The 15,955-nt window shown below is 41.4% G+C and overlaps 1 protein-coding gene across 1 annotated transcript in view; it reads right to left on the minus strand.

Moving 5' to 3' along the window:
• The window catches only part of CEP128 (centrosomal protein 128), a 447,165-nt gene that overhangs the window by 25,736 nt on the left and 405,474 nt on the right, over window positions 1–15,955 (minus strand). The window contains exons 21-23 of the mRNA XM_084632372.1: window positions 15,609–15,686; window positions 8,566–8,679; window positions 1,536–1,644 (exon numbers count right to left, since the gene is read on the minus strand). Coding sequence (XP_084488498.1) covers window positions 1,536–1,644; window positions 8,566–8,679; window positions 15,609–15,686 — 301 coding nt within the window. The remainder of the gene's footprint in view (window positions 1–1,535; window positions 1,645–8,565; window positions 8,680–15,608; window positions 15,687–15,955) is intronic.

The raw sequence follows: 15,955 nt of genomic DNA on the forward strand, positions 1-15,955 counted from the left end.
GGTTCTGTTGTGTGGTGTGTGGTTGCTGGTAAGTATTTGCTTCAGGTTGGGGGGCTGTCTGTAAGCAAGGACTGTCCTGTCTCCCAAGATCCATGAGAGTGATGGGTCGTCCTTCAGGATAGGTTATAGATCCTTGATGATGTGCTGGAGAGGTTTTAGTTGGGGGCTGAAGGTGATGGCTAGTGGCGTTCTGTTATTTTCTTTGTTGGGCCTGTCCTGTAGTAGGTAACTTCTGGATACTCTTCTGGCTCTGTCAATCTGTTTCTTCACTTCAGCAGGTGGGTATTGTAGTTGTAAGAATGCTTGATAGAGATCTTGTAGGTGTTTGTCTCTGTCTGAGGGGTTGGAGCAAATGCGGTTGTATCGTAGAGCTTGGCTGTAGACAATAGATTGTGTGGTGTGGTCTGGATGAAAGCTGGAGGCATGTAGGTAAGTATAGCGGTCAGTAGGCTTCAGGTATAGGGTGGTGTTTATGTGACCATCGCTTATTAGCACTGTAGTGTCCAGGAAGTGTATCTCTTGTGTGGACTGGTCCAGGCTGAGGTTAATGGTGGGATGGAAATTGTTGAAATCATGGTGGAATTCCTTAAGGGCTTCTTTTTCATGGGTCCAGATGATGAAGATGTCATCAATATAGCGCAAATAGAGTAGGGGCATTAGGGGACGAGAGCTGAGGAAGCGTTGTTCTGACACCTGTGTTGGGGCCACTCAGAGAGACCAAAGAGGGATGAAAGGTGCAGGTAACACTGAACTGTGACACTGTTTCAGAAAAAATACAGAGTACAATGTTGCAAATATATAGTACAGCATTCAACCTGTATATGTTGAAATTATTTGGGGGTGTGTGTGTGACAAAATTGCAGGGGTAGTATTGTGCTTCAGGATTTTTAAAAAAAATATCTGATGCCTGCTGCAAACTGGCCTGTTCCAGAGAACAAAAAATCTCTTCAGAGGTATTTTTGTAAGTCAGTTGTGGCAGAGATGGTTTAGTAGTGTTCAAAAAAGAAGCAACTTCATCAGAGTTGGAGCTTAAGATCCCTTCAGAGTCTCCCATTCATCACATCACTACCTTTTTGAGAGACCGCTGCAGCCTCTTGTGACCCGTTATGCATAGACTCGTGGGCTAGAAGTTGCAACCAAACAGCAACTTTCCAAAAAGGAGGTCATGGATAGGGAATTCTACTTCTGCTGTTACACTCCACTGGCTCTAATGTCAGACAGAATAATTAATAGGAATCTGCATGGGGTGCTTTGGTTGGGTATTTTGCATGTGGCCTGGAAATGCAGTGTCCTTTAAAGCTAAGGTTCCCACTTCCAGGATTCATATTACAATGCATGTAATTTTCTTTCTTCTGGACTTTGCTGACAAAATGCAGTATTTCCAAATGGAAAAAATCCCAGTGTGACATAGCACTAACTACAGGATAAATTCAGTGCCTGAAGCTGAAAGCCAGCAAGAATCCTATGATGATTTCAATGGGGTCTCGATCATTCCACTAAAATAGTTTTAAAAACAGAGGATACCCAATACTTACAGCCTGAATCTGAAAGCAGTGAGCTGGACATAAAGCTGGTTTTAGTCCGCCAGTTGGAGGAGAAAGCTGCCGCTTGTATGTCAGAAACATCAGCATCCATTTTCTCATCCTAAGAAAGGCAATGAACATGCTTTCTGTGAAAAATGTGCAGTACTTAAGTTATATATCTCCTTATTTACTGAGATTAAAAACAGCCTCCAGTTTGGTTATACACAGAGATGGTATTTTTTAGCATTAAACTAATAAACTCTGATTCCAATCCACAGAACATAAATCTTGTAGTTAGGTTTAAATCTGATTTTGTCCCAAATTTCTTGTCCTTGTCAACATTCGTAACTCCTGGAAAGAAGCTACTTTCCCTGCTTTGCCCAGGGAGCTTGGCTGCTTCTTGCCACTATAACAAGCTGTATAAATGTGGCATGGTTCCTTTCCTGTATAATCACATGTAGACCCCAGAATGAAACAGAAGGACAGAGCATGCATGCATTGATGACACAACTGAACACTGATCCACATCAACTTGTTCCAACAAGAAATCTAAGTAACTGCAAAACTCAAATCCATTTTCCCCTCCCATGAATTAAATCCAAAACTTTTATCTTTTAAATACAGGTTTGATATTTCACCTATGAAAACCTGAAATTGCTTTTCCATTTTTCCTCCCAATTTTAAAATAAAGTAAAATCCCATATATGCTGTTCTTATTTATACAGTAAAGAGCATCTGGATATGTGCATACAACATATTACTTTGTTGAGAGGAGGCACTTGGTTGAGCGGCTAGAGTAGAACATTTAAACAATGCAATTTAACCAAAAATATCTGGAAATTTGTTTTAGCATTGAAGCAAGGGGTCTTTAGATATATTGCTCACCAAAACAAGATTAACAGGTTGGCTTAGTTTCTAAATTACTTTATTTCTTCAGATGAGAAGGGATGATAACACGCATGTATTAGTTCATAGAATATTATATTTTGCTATTCAATTTCCTCACAAACAGCATCAGGGGATTTTCTTAAAAGCATCCTGCAATTTATCATTCTTGTATTACACTTTGGAAACTGTCCCCCCCGCATTAATTTAGAGACTAAAAGGGAGCTTTTGTCCCATTAATGTACAGGGGATTTGCTCCTATTAATACTAATGGGAATTACACACATTAATCCCCTCGTGTGTCAACGAGGGACTTGGTACCTACAATATACACCCTACAGTAATAAACTTTAAAAGGAAAACCAAATTTCAGGATTTTTCCCTGAATATGGAACTGTAAAGCTGTTCTTCCTTCATCTTCACTCCCTCCAAAAATCCCATCTTAAAACAGAACCTATTAACAAGCAGTACTTGGGGCCAATACTTCACCTGCAATCTCTGCATTGCAAGAAGCCTCTCCATTTGCAGAGTTGGCAGCTTCTCTGTTACACCCTTCCCCACATTCTTCATGGTTTTGCTTTTTGTTGGTGTTGTTCGCATATTTAGGTTGTAAGCTGTTCAGGGCAGGGAACTTTTCTTAAAACGTTCAGTTCTATGTAGCATAGTGCCCATCACTGTAAATTTTCTCTCTCTTATTTCATTTTGTTATTCTACATATTGTTTTATCATCAGTTCTATTCCTGTGTTCTGCCCTTCCTCCTGCTCCCTTCCCCTACCCTCAGTTCTCTTTTCTCCACTATCTTTCAGCCCCCTGACTGACAGCTCAGTATTATGCATAATGTTACTCAGCCCACTCCCCACCTCCCCCATTGCAGGAAATCTGACATTTTAATCTGTCCAGATAGTACTTATAACTAACTTGTCCTGCTCTTCTAAGCAATCAGGTTTTTAGAGCCTGTCATGAGCCTAAATTCAACAGATGAAATCAGAGAGTATGGGAGGGAGGTGAGAAGGAGAGGAGCCAACTGAAAACAAAGGGACAGGGCAAAATTGATCTTGGGATAGCAGTCTACAAAGAGTGATCATGAACTTTCTGGTTTGTGTTTGTTTTTATTTTTGTTGCTTAAAATAAAATAATCAGGTCATAAAGTGAGACCAAATAGAGCCTTCTCTGAGATTAATGTGAGAAAGCAAGCTGAAAGAAGTACGTTCGGTGAGGAAGGGGTTGAAGGTTGTACAGGAGGAGGGAGGCTGACTCAGGCAAGAAGCTGTATGTAAAAAGGTTGATATAAGGCTACTGCACACCACAGAAGCTCTTTATAAAAACTCTCTTTTAACATACACTTGTTTATCACTTAACAAATACTTGGCTACTTTATACAGTGAGAGTACTGCACTGTATATAAAGTGTGAATTGAAACGGTTAGCAAGCAGGAACTTTGATCTCTCTCGATCTCCCTCTCTTCCATAAGGCTGAGTGATAGAATAGCTAATGATAAATTGTAACAATAACATAAAGAAGCAAAACAATAGTGTATTTGAGGCAGATAAGACAATTCAGTGCATGGTAAGAAATGCAAGCAATAAAGAGCGATTTCTTGAACTAAGCCACGCTGATCACTGAAATCAGATTAGCACCCTTCTGTTACCTGCTTTGAATATTCTGTTCTATTTGGAACAGCTGTGACAGCAAAGAAGACTCTATATTGTGCAAAAACCAAATTAGGCCTAATGACTAAAGGGAAGCCATTAAATGTTTCCTGTTGTCTAAAGAAAGGGGAAATTATTATTTTGGAATAATCCAAGTATTGGGTTCTTAATATAAGTTCAGATCAAGCCAGCACAGTGAGCTTGGTCATCTTAGTGCAATATTGCATTACACTCTCAGCTGATGCAGGCCTTGCTGCCAGCCAACATTTCAACAGGTTTTGAAATCTGGTAATTGCTGATGGTAACTGCTGTGGAGGGACATGAGAAGTGGGGGAAGTTGAAGGTTATCTCCAGCACTTGAACTGAAATGAATGCTGCCTTGCATACTTCCTGTTAGTGTGCAAGAAGTATAGCTTGGACATGTCAGGGAAGTCATGGGCTTCTTACTATAGCAACACTGTCAGCTGCAAAGTCAATGCCCAGAACACCTCTCTTATTTTTCTGCCGGAGGAAATAGATAAATAATTCCATGCTTATGTGCTCAGAATCTGTAGACATTAGACATTACATACTACCCCAAAACAAAACTAAGCCCCCCAAATACAACTAAATCATTGAACGTAGCTTGGAATCTTCATAGAGTAATAGAAGATTAGGATTGGAAGAGACCTCAGGAGGTCATCTAGTCCAACCCCCTGCTCAAAGCAGGACCAACACCAACTAAATCATCCCAGCCAGGGCTTTGTCAAGCTGGGCCTTAAAACCTCTAAGGATGGAGATTCCACCACCTTTCTAGGTAACACATTTCAGTGCTTCACCACCCTTCTAGTGAAATAGTGTTTCCTAATATCCAACCTAGACTCCCCCACTGCAACTTGAGACCATTGGTCCTTGTTCTGTCATCTGCAACCACTGAGAACAGCCTAGCTCCATCCTCTTTGGAACTCCCCTTCAGGTAGTTGAAGGCTGCTATCAAATCCCCCCTCACTCTTCTCTTTTGCAGACTACATAAGCCCAGTTCCCTCAGCTTCTCTTGGTAAGTCATGTGCCCCAGCCCCCTAACCATATTCGTTGCCCTCCATTGGACTCCCTCCAATTTGCCCACATCCTTTCTGTAGTGGGGGGTGGGGGCAAAATGGGATGAAATACTCCAGATGTGGCCTCACCAGTGCCGAATAGAGGGGAATAATCACTTCCCTTGATTTGCTGGCAACGCTCCTACTAATGCAGCCCGATATGTCATTAGCCTTTGTGACAAAAAGGGCACACTGTTGACTCATATCCAGGTCCTCATCCACTGTAATCGCCCCGTGCTTTTCTGCAGAACTGCCGCTTAGCCAGTTGGACCCCAGCCTGGAGCAGTGCAGGGCATTCTTCCATCCTAAGAGTAGGACTCTGCACTTGCCCTTGCTGAACCTCATCAGATTTCTTTTGCCCCAATCCTCCAATTTGTCGAGGTCACTCTGGACCCTATTCCTACCCTCCAACATATCTACCTCTCCCCCCAGCTTAGTGTCATCTGTAAATTTGCTGAGGGTGCAATCCATCCCATCATCCAGATCATTAATGAAGATGTTGAACAAAACCGGCCCCAGGACCAACCGCTGGGACACTCCGCTTGATACTGGCTGCCAACTAGACATCAAGTCGTTGATCACAACCCATTGAGCCCGACGATCTACCCAACTTTCTTTCCACCTTATTGTCCATTCATCCAATCCATACTTCTTTAACTTGCTGGCAAGAATACTGTGGGAGACCGTATAAAAAGCTTTGCTAAAGTCAAGATATATCACATCCACCGCTTTCCCCCTGTCCACAGAGCCAGTTATCTCATCATAGAAGGCAATCAGGTTGGTCAGGCATGACTTGCCCTTGGTGAATCCATGTTGATTGTTCCTAATCACCTTCCTCTCCTCTAAGTGCTTCAAAATGGATTGAGAACCTGCTCCATGATTTTTCCACTGACTGAGGTGAGGATGACCCGTCTGTAGTTCCCCAGAATCTCCTTCTTCCTTTTTTTAAATATGGGCATTATATTTGCTTTTTTCTAATCATCCTGGACCTCCCCCAATTGCCACGAGTTTTCAAAGATAGTGGCCAATAGCTCTGCAATCACATCAGCCAACTCCTTCTGCACCCTCCAATGCATTGCATCCAGCCCCAGGGACTTATGCATGTCCAGCTTTACTAAATAGTCCCTAACCTGTTCTTTCACCAGGGCTGCTCACCTCCCCCCAATACTGTGCTACCCAGTGCAGCAGTCTGGGAGCTAACCTTGTCTGTGAAGACCAAGGCAAAAAAAGCATTGAGTACTTCAGCTTTTTCCACATCATCTGTCACTAGGTTGCCTCCCCCATGCAGTAAGGTTCACACACTTTCCCGGACCTTCTTCTTGTTGCTAACATATCTGTAGAAACCCTTCTTTTTACCCTTCACATCCGTTGCTAGCTGCAACTCCAATTGTCCTTTGGCCTTCCTGATTAAACCCCTGCATACTCGAACAATATTTTTATCCTCCTCCCTAGTCATCTGTCCAAGTTTCCACTTCTTGTAAGCTTCCTTTTTGTGTTTAAGGTCACTGAAGATTTCTCTGTTGAGCCAAACTGGTTGCCTGCCATATTTACTATTCTTTCTATACATCGGGATAGTTTGTTCCTGCACCCTTAATAATGCTTCTTTGAAATACAGCCAGCTCTCCTGGACTCCTTTCCCCCTCATATTAGCCTCCCAGGGGACTCTGACTCCCTTAGGGGACTGATGGGCAAAGTCTGCTTTTCTGAAGTCCAGGGTCTATATTCTGCTGCTCTCCTTTCTTCCTTTTGTCAGGATCCTGAACTTGACCATCACACAGTCACTGCTGCCCGGTTGCCACCCACTTCTACTTCCCCTACCAGTTCTTCCCTGTTTGTGAGCAGCAGGTCAAGAGGAGCATGGGCAACTTGACTAGAGTTTGACCACTGGCCTGAAAAATAGTTGAAAGAAAGGGAGTTTCACTTTGTCTCTGTTGTTTTGTGAGAATATTGGTAAGGACCTTTTGTTTTATTTTGGTCTTTGCCATCATCTGTTGCCTGTTTCTGTGTGTGATAAGTTGTATCTCTCTGACTGCCCCCTGGGTTAAGCGGGGGAGGTGCCCCTCTCTTATCTTGGATATCCTTCTCTGGATGGCAGCATGACTGTAGTCTGTGTTATGTACTTGGGATACATAACTCTTAGGGAGTCTGCCCTCTTCTGGCTGGGGCTAAAATAATCCAAAAGAAAAAGGCAAAAGATATCCATGGCTCACAAATGGGCCGGGTCCTTGCAGCCTCATGTAGGGTAAAGCCCAATAGTCCTTGGGAGGAAGATCTGGGCTCCTTATCCCTTGCATGTCCGAACAACCCTGGCTGAATCCCAGGGATTCACAAAGAAAAGAAAGGAAAAGCTGGTCCCTCTTTTTCAGCAGAGGGCTCAGTGTGGCTGGTGCTCTCAAGCAGTTTTCTCAGTAGACAGCCTGTTGCCTGGGACCAGGGAGCGCTGTACTCTAGTGCAGTTTTTTTACCAGATGCCACCCAGCATGAGCCTGGATCCCTCCTTTTGAGGATCCATCCTTAAAAGATTTATGAGCTCTTTAACTCCTTCACTGGCGCAGGAAGCTGCCCTGACACACTGTGCCACAAGAAATTCTCAATTTCCAATTAAAGGAAGCAGCTATTAGCAGTGTAACCAGTGAGAAGTGACATTATGAATAAGCACTTTGCTGTAAGTAGATAAGATTGGTAGCTGAGAGAGGGGATCAGGCAGGGGTGAAAGTAAATCGAGTGACTTATCGGTACGCTGGGGCCAGCTCAGGCCCCTGGAAGGGGTGGGGCCTAGGGTGGAAGGGGAGGGGCTGAGTGGGTCAGAGCCAGCCCCAGCCCACCCTGTGAGGTAAGTGCCCCCCCCACTCTTTCTCCTCCCCCTTCTCCCCTCCCCCACCGGGATAGCAGCAGCAACCAGGGCTCCGGGGGCTATTTAAAGGGCCCAGGGCTCCCCTGCTTCTCCTGCTCCGGTCCTTTAAATAGCCGCCAGAGCCCCACAGCCGCTACCACAGGGTTCCAGCAGCGGGGCTCTGGAGGCCACTGCTGGGAGCCCCAAGCCCTTTAAATTGCCCCCTGGGGAAGCCGGGCTGCTCCGGTATGGTGCACCAGCTCTTGCGTACCGGCTTACTTTCACCTCTGGGATCAGGGTACTTTTCACTTGGGGAATTGGGGAAAATTAGATCTCTAAATTTACCTTTTAAGTTAGAGGACCAGAAGGAAAGCAAATAGAAAAAGTGCAAAGGGGTGTTTCTAGGGAATAAATGCTGACAGAGCTGGGGCCCATTTGGCTGCACACTTGGCAGGCGAGGCCTGATAACTGAAGCAGAAACATTGCTCATATAGGATTTTAGTCAATGCCTGAAACTTGAGCTAATCTCCATAAAATGTGCATCTGCTGGTAACTGAATGCAAGAGGGAACAACACAAGAGAAAGGAGACAGACATACTTTGAAGTTTTTGATTCTGCGCTTTGAATCCTCCAGCTGCTGCTGTAGAGAGCCCACAATTTCCTTGTATTTAGTGTATCTCTCTTCAATTATCTCCTTCTGATGATGAGATTCCTGGAAACACATAAAAAGGTCTGACTGTTTTTGTAAGGTGAAAGAGTACCTAAAGAAAGAAACCTAGTCTACTCGTGTAAATAAGAGTATCGCTAATAGACATTCAAAACAGTAAAGGCTGATTAAATACTGGCATTCAGGGCTAGAAATATAGGAACTTTATTGCACTGCTGGTGATAAAGGTGTAAGAGACTCTCTACAGAACCCGGATGTTAAGATGAAAACAATCAAATTAAAAAATAAAAGGCTTTTTCCCCCTTGCTAATAAATATTGATTAATCAATGATTCCTTACAACTTTCCCCAAACACTAAATCATATCATGGAATTCAATTTATTTCTTTCATGGGGGAAAAACAAAATTAGTTAGGGGTATTTAGATAAAGCTGCTTTTGTGTAGCTCAGAAAGAATTTTTTTTTTATAAATTACGGTACTGATTGCATACGACTCCAGTTAAGATCCATCATATTTTTGCTGCTAGGGAGGAGCTCTGTTGGAGAGGTTGTGGGGAAAAGGGAACATACTTGCACATGTGGTGGTTGTGTCCAGGAATTAGACAGTTTGGAGAGGAAATTATTGAAGAGATTCACTTCATGTCAAAATGCCAGCTTCCTAGAGATCCCCATATCTGTTTACCTAATGCTCCAGTAAAGGATCTACATTTTAAATGGAACAATAAATTAATTTATTTTTTATTGTTAGACTTCGTATTGCACAATATTGGAAAAATGTGACTTCTCCTTCTAGGGAATTGTGGTATAGTAAAATATGGAGTGTCCTTATAATGGAAAAACTTTCACAGAAAGTATGTACACAAGAGAAGCTCCAAAAAAAGGATAGATATTTAGAAATGTGGTCACCCTTTTTAGAGTATTCAGAGGAGGAGGGCTCCCCTGCCAGCAAGCCATAATCTTTAGTCAAATTCCTTGAATATTACCCTGATCCTGAATAAGTAAAGTACAATGTCATATGTTAATGTTTTATTGTAACTTTCCCTTAATACATAAAAAAATAAGAAAGATGTTCTGAGGGTACTATCTTACAATGCCTTGGAAATGAAAAGAAAAAAAAAAAGCAACACAGACGTGATAAATCAGCCAATGCACTACGTAAATGAGTCCGTGTAGTGGGGTGCAACAGAGGCTGTGAACCGTAATTACAAAGAGAAGTGCCTACTTTTGCCCAACCCCACCCTCCCACTGACATATGGGGGACAACTAACATTAACCTTGGAAGGAGAAAAACAGTGTTGAAGCGCTTAACTTGTTCATCCTACAGCAAAGTGAAATTTGCTGGAAGTGTGCTGTAATATTCTAGGACTCTGCTGTACTTAGCAGGATCTAGAAGAGAGATTCTTCCCCATAGTATGGAAGCATCATTTTCAAATGTATCATTTCAAACTGAAATACGAACAGAACCTCAAATCAAACCCTACCTTCACAGCAAAGGGATAAAAATCTAGCTCTCTATAATACTGCAGTCAGATAGTTATTGTGGCTTAATGTCGGAAAACACTCAATAAAAGCACAATTTTCAAGCATTTAAATGACAACCACCACCTACATGGCATACCAAGTAGGAAACATGACAGAACTCACATTTAATAAATATAATTTTGTCTTCCTATATAAAATAATCAAAAACCTCCAGCATAAGGGACCAAATACTGCCAAATTCATATTTGAAATTTGTACTTCAAATTGTACCAAGTGGCAAGTTTTCAAACAGGGTTATATAGACATACAGTACTAGAGATAGGCCGGAACTAAAAATCTGGATATGGACTGAACCCTGAGTAGCAGATCTAAATTACGTATCTGCAATCCATGGCAGATTGACTTGGAAGGAAGAATTCTATATACAGACCCACGACCACCATTTTCTACAGTACTTTGGTGTTTTTTGGAGGTCTCCATTCAAATACAAATCAGAAACGACACTGCTTAGCTTGTAGGATCTGATAAAGTTGTAGTACAGCAGAAATATCCCTTTGAGAGCACTTCTCTGTCTTGGAAAATGCACTCTTAGTAAATATGTGAGGCTTTTTCTTAAAAATCCAGTATTTGTAACCATTCTTTCTTGAGGTGTTGGGTCAGGGAAATAAGGGTGGATATTTATGGTCAGAAAAACGGCTACACAAAAATGCTTACTCAGCCGAGGTTCTCCTTGAATTAAAGTCCATCTATTATGATTAAGGCTCCGTGTCTGTCATGGATTCATTGATTTTCCACAACCTCTGTGACTTCTGCAGTGGCCAGCGTGGCTGACCCCAGGGCCAGTTGCTCAGGTGGCTCTGGGGACAGCCCAATGGCTGGTGCTGGAGCGGCTCTGCAGCCAGTTGCACCAGTCACTGCTGCAGCGGCCCCTGGGCCAGACGCACCAGCCACTGTTTGGGCAGCCCCAAGCAGTGGCCAGTGCGGCTGACCTTGGGGACTGCCTGAGCAGCGGTCCTGGGCGGCTGGAGCAGCTACTTCTTTGCAGCCCCCAGCAGCGGTCTCAGGACGGATGAAGCAGCGGTGAGTGGGTGGCTCTGGGGGCGGCTACAGCAGCCAAGCAGCTGGTACAGCTGGCCCCGGGCCCCTCCCGGGGTCCCTCCCCCAAGCAGTGCCGCTGCCACCCCCCCCCTCGCTAAGATTTAGTCATGCGTATATGTCATAGAGAAGTCACAGGCCGTGAGTTTTTGTTTATTGCCGGTGACCTGTCCATTTACTTTTACTAAAAGTACTCATGACTAAATCGTAGCCTTAATTATGATATCATTATAACTATTTATTATTTGCATGACTATACATCCTCACCAAAGCTAGTGGCTTCATTGTGCTAGGTGCTCTACAAATCCATAGTGAGACAGCCTCAGCCCCAAATATCTTAAAATCTAACAGACAAAGGGAAGGAGAAATTAAGTAATGCTGCCCGCATTTTACCAATGGGGAGCTGAAGCACATAGAGATTAAATGACTTGCCCACAATTACACAAGATGTTTGTGACAAAGCATTGAGTGAAATCAGATCTTTTGAATCCTTATTCAGTGATTTCACCACAAGTTCATCATTTCTCTACATACTTGACTGAAAAAAGCAAAGTTTTCCCCACCTTTACTCACAGGTGAATTTGCAGAGTCAACACAGCTACTGAAGAGTAAGCTAGGGTCTAATCAGGCACACATTTCACCCAAAGATTTATTAACTAAGTTCCAGTCTCAGAACCTTCAGTACTTATGATGATGATTATACGAGTCAGAAGGAACTCAATTTCACATTCAGAACACAGGTTTAATTTTCAAAGCTGGTAGTTACAAAAAAAAAATCAGATTTGTAAACTCGGTAAATTTGTTATGAAGTGACTGAGAAACAACATACATAGAACCCCACAAAGCCATTTTTATAATGTCACTTTTCAGAGCACAGCTACACTTTAAAAAAAAAACAAAACTAATTTTTCCTGGACCACATGAGTTCCACCAAGTTTACTGGGTAGAGGTTCTTCAGAAAGGACCTTAAAAATGGAGGTCCTGACTGTTCTATGTGGATATTACCCAACTTATTTCACTTGTCTGAAAAGTCTGCCCTGGTGACTCTCCCTAAAATTTTCCCTCTTCACATTTTGTGCAGAAGGGTTTGCTCCCCCACCCCAACACTGGCTACATTTCAGTGCTGATGTGAGTAAATATCAGAAACAATAATTGGAATGAATGCTTTTCCCTTTGGTAATCTCACAGTGCTTTACAAATACTAATTGCCCAACCACTCCAACTCCTCTGTGAGATAGGTATCATCAGCTTCACTTAACAGACAAGGAAAGTGAGGCACAGAGAGGTGCAGTTTCTTGCCCCAAATCACATTGCCAGGATTAGAGCTCAGGAGTCTGATGCTGATCTTACTCATGCTGGGGTATATCAGAACTAGAGCTAGAGCAAAATTTTCAGAGCAAATAGTTTATTCACCAAAAAATACAGTTTGGGCTGAACCAAAACTATTTGCAAATTTGATTTGAATTTGCCAAATATATTTGGAGCGTAAGGTGCCATTCACAAAACTACCAGAGGAGGTGGTGGTTGTGGTGTTGCTGGTGCACTTCTTCATAATTTTTAGCCCAGTGGTTAGTACAATCATGTGAGATGTGGCCCCAGGTTCAATTCCCCCCCTCCACCTAATGTGGAGAAGGGATTTTAACTAGAGTAGCCCCAACTTGCAAGAGACAGCCTAACCATTAGGCTATGGGATATTCTGTTGTGGGTCTCTCACTCTCTCCCACTGAAGGTGTTCCACTTTTTATAAACAAATTATGAAATACTATGAATTGCTACTATGAATAACAATGAATAGTCATTGGGCCAGTGAAAAAATGTGAGAATTACTCTATAGCTTGGTGGTTAGGACACTCCCCTAAGATATAGAAGACTCTAGTTCAAGTCCCTACTCCAATTACTAGTTAATTATTCATCAAAAGTGGAAGAACTTCAACAGGGAGAGACTAAGAAAGACCAGAATATCCTATAGTTCAGTGGCTAGGGTGCTCTCCTGCAATGCATGAAACCCAAGTTCAAATTCCTGTTCCACATCAGAAGGAGGAACTGCCAATGAACCAAAAAAATCAGTTATTCACCCAGCTCTAATCAGAGCTCGACTGAAGACAACAGACATACACTGATGTAAAACCAAGATGAAGTCTGAATCAGCCCCAAGGTCTCCTAACTCACAGCCTTGTGCTTTAAAGACCAGAATACAGTGTCCCCCATAAACATAATGTGTGCAGTGCTTGTGGATCTCTCAGTATGAAAGATTCTATATAGAAAATAAATGAAAATTAATATGCATTTTCACTGATGGATGTTTTAAATAATTCAGATTTGAAAGTTTGTTTGAGCTATTGGGTTCCCAACTCTACTTTCGAAAACAACAACAGGTTTTCAGAATAGAATTTCCTAATTTTGTGTGGCTCTCATGAATGTAAAAGAATTACAGCACAGCAATTTAGCCATTAAGCCCCAAAAGATCTAATTGTAGGCTTACCAGCCTTGACAGGCTCTCTCTTAACAATGTCAGTATGTCCCCATGAGTCAAGACAACCATATATCTTTATTTGACAGCTGTGCTGTGAAAAAAAACACACTTTTCTAGGTATTGGGTCAGAAACCAAGTATAGAAACTATACAGGAAATTTACTGCAAACATCAGCTATTTCTACTCACTTTTCTGGATTTGTTGGGAAGATATGTTAAAAACTGGGATGAATGGATTTAATAATTCAAAGTGAATTATTACAGATGACGGTTAAATAAGAGCTAACTGTATTACTGTTGTTGTTATTATTTGTTGAAATCCTAAAGTCCTTACACAATCAAAATTCTTATTGAAATCATCAAGTAACTGAGTAAAATCTGAAGGACTTTATGATTTGACCCATTATTATTCCTACAATGCCAAAAAGTTGTGTAGTGCTTCACATGCAAAAGATGATGGCAAGGGCTGTGTAAGCCAAAGAATTTATAACCCAGGCTGTATGCCAGGTTAGCATGTAAGCATTACAACCCCACTCAGCCTCTCCGTATCGTTACAGCTAATCAATTACCAATTGCTCTTCAACCTTCAAATATAATTTCTAAACTCCCTTCTCTCTCCCTTTTGTGCTACAATTTAACTCTGTAAAGTGCTTTAGGAAATGTTTTGTCTGAGATAAAAAGTGAAGTACATAAAATAAAGTGAAATTCTGCTTACCTCTCTCAAAAGAGTAGTCTTATTAAAATCAGTGGGACTACTTGCCTGAGTACAGCAAACAGGTTTTGGCCATTAAATTGCATTGTTCTGTATTACTAATGCATTTCCCTTCATCATGCACAACAATCTCTCTGTTAATACACCACTAAGCCGGAAAAACGAATAGCACAATGCTGCAAACAGTCTAAGGATGAGACTGAGACCACTACATTCATTCTGCTGGGACCTGATTCTGCAAAGCTCATCAGCTTCTGTGGAACTTATGCACATGCTTAAGTGTTTTGCTGAATTGGTGCCTTGTGACCTAAGTCATTCTTGAACCTTGGAACTGTCAAACAGAATGTGGAAGATCTGGAACACATATTGTAACCTTCCAAAGAACGCACTTTGCATGTAAGAGTTGCACTCCTAAACATTGGAGTATACATTAATAGAAAGTAATGATAGCATTTGATGTTCAAGATGATGTGACAATGTTCATCAATTTGGCATACTGAACTTCGTGCTTGATTTTCCCCTCAATATATGAGGATGTATCTACCTAACATAATGAACAAACTTGACTCTCAAACAGCTTTTATGCTTATTATGCAGTTTTCACAGGCTTATCAATAAATGACCTGAGTTATGAAAGCACAGGCACTCAGCAGGATGTTATGTCTATACAAAAATCAAACAATAACCTGCCTCTTTCTAATTATTGATGCAGAAGTTATAATCACTAATAAAAAAGGCACCACATCAACCTATTTTGAACAAGTCAGTAAAGACTATAGCAACAGTCCTTGAAATAGTTTACTCAATTATCTTGGCTTGCCTAAACTGAAAGTTTCATAATGTAGTCATATAACTTAAAAACTAACTTTATATTTGTGGCTAATCTAAGCACTATACCCCAATGTACAAACACTCTTTTCCCAACCTACGTATTATATAATTTTTTTAATGTTAGCTTTAATAAAATTTTTAAATCTGTTCTTATTCCAGTATTTCCTTACCAGTATAAAGTTAAACTAATTCCACGATTTTCAACTAATTCCTCAAGAGTAGGAAATAAACCCCATTATTACTATATGAGTTAAAATTGGAATACTGTAGTTTAGATTTCATTGTATGTCCTTTAGGTGATAGATTTCTCTTTGCACATCAGGAAGTTGTCAATTATTCTCAACAATTCAGAAATACTGAGAGACAAGTGAAAACTTTCTCACTCCAAAATCTCTGAAATCTTCCAAAAGGCTCAGTTTCTCAGGAACAGACTCTAGATGGTCCAAGGCCATTCGGGTACTCTGAAGAATAGAACACAAGAAAAAAGAAGCATTATAAAAGTTTGATAAATGCTTTCAACCCTATTCTGAAGTCTGAAACACTAAAATTCCCTTTACATGTTGTAGCCTCCAGGATTTATGTAAATATCTGTGTTTGTGTCATTAAACTACTCAGTGTAAAAATAATGTCTACTTACAGCTAAAAATGACAACAGTAATGCAATTGTCAACAAATTGCTCTGTTATCATGAGCATCTATAAATAATTTTTCATCAATTTCTTGATTGCAA

The sequence above is a fragment of the Lepidochelys olivacea genome, assembly GCF_965140295.1.
Source record: "Lepidochelys olivacea isolate rLepOli2 genome assembly, chromosome: 6".
Classification (NCBI taxonomy): Eukaryota; Metazoa; Chordata; order Testudines; family Cheloniidae; genus Lepidochelys; species Lepidochelys olivacea.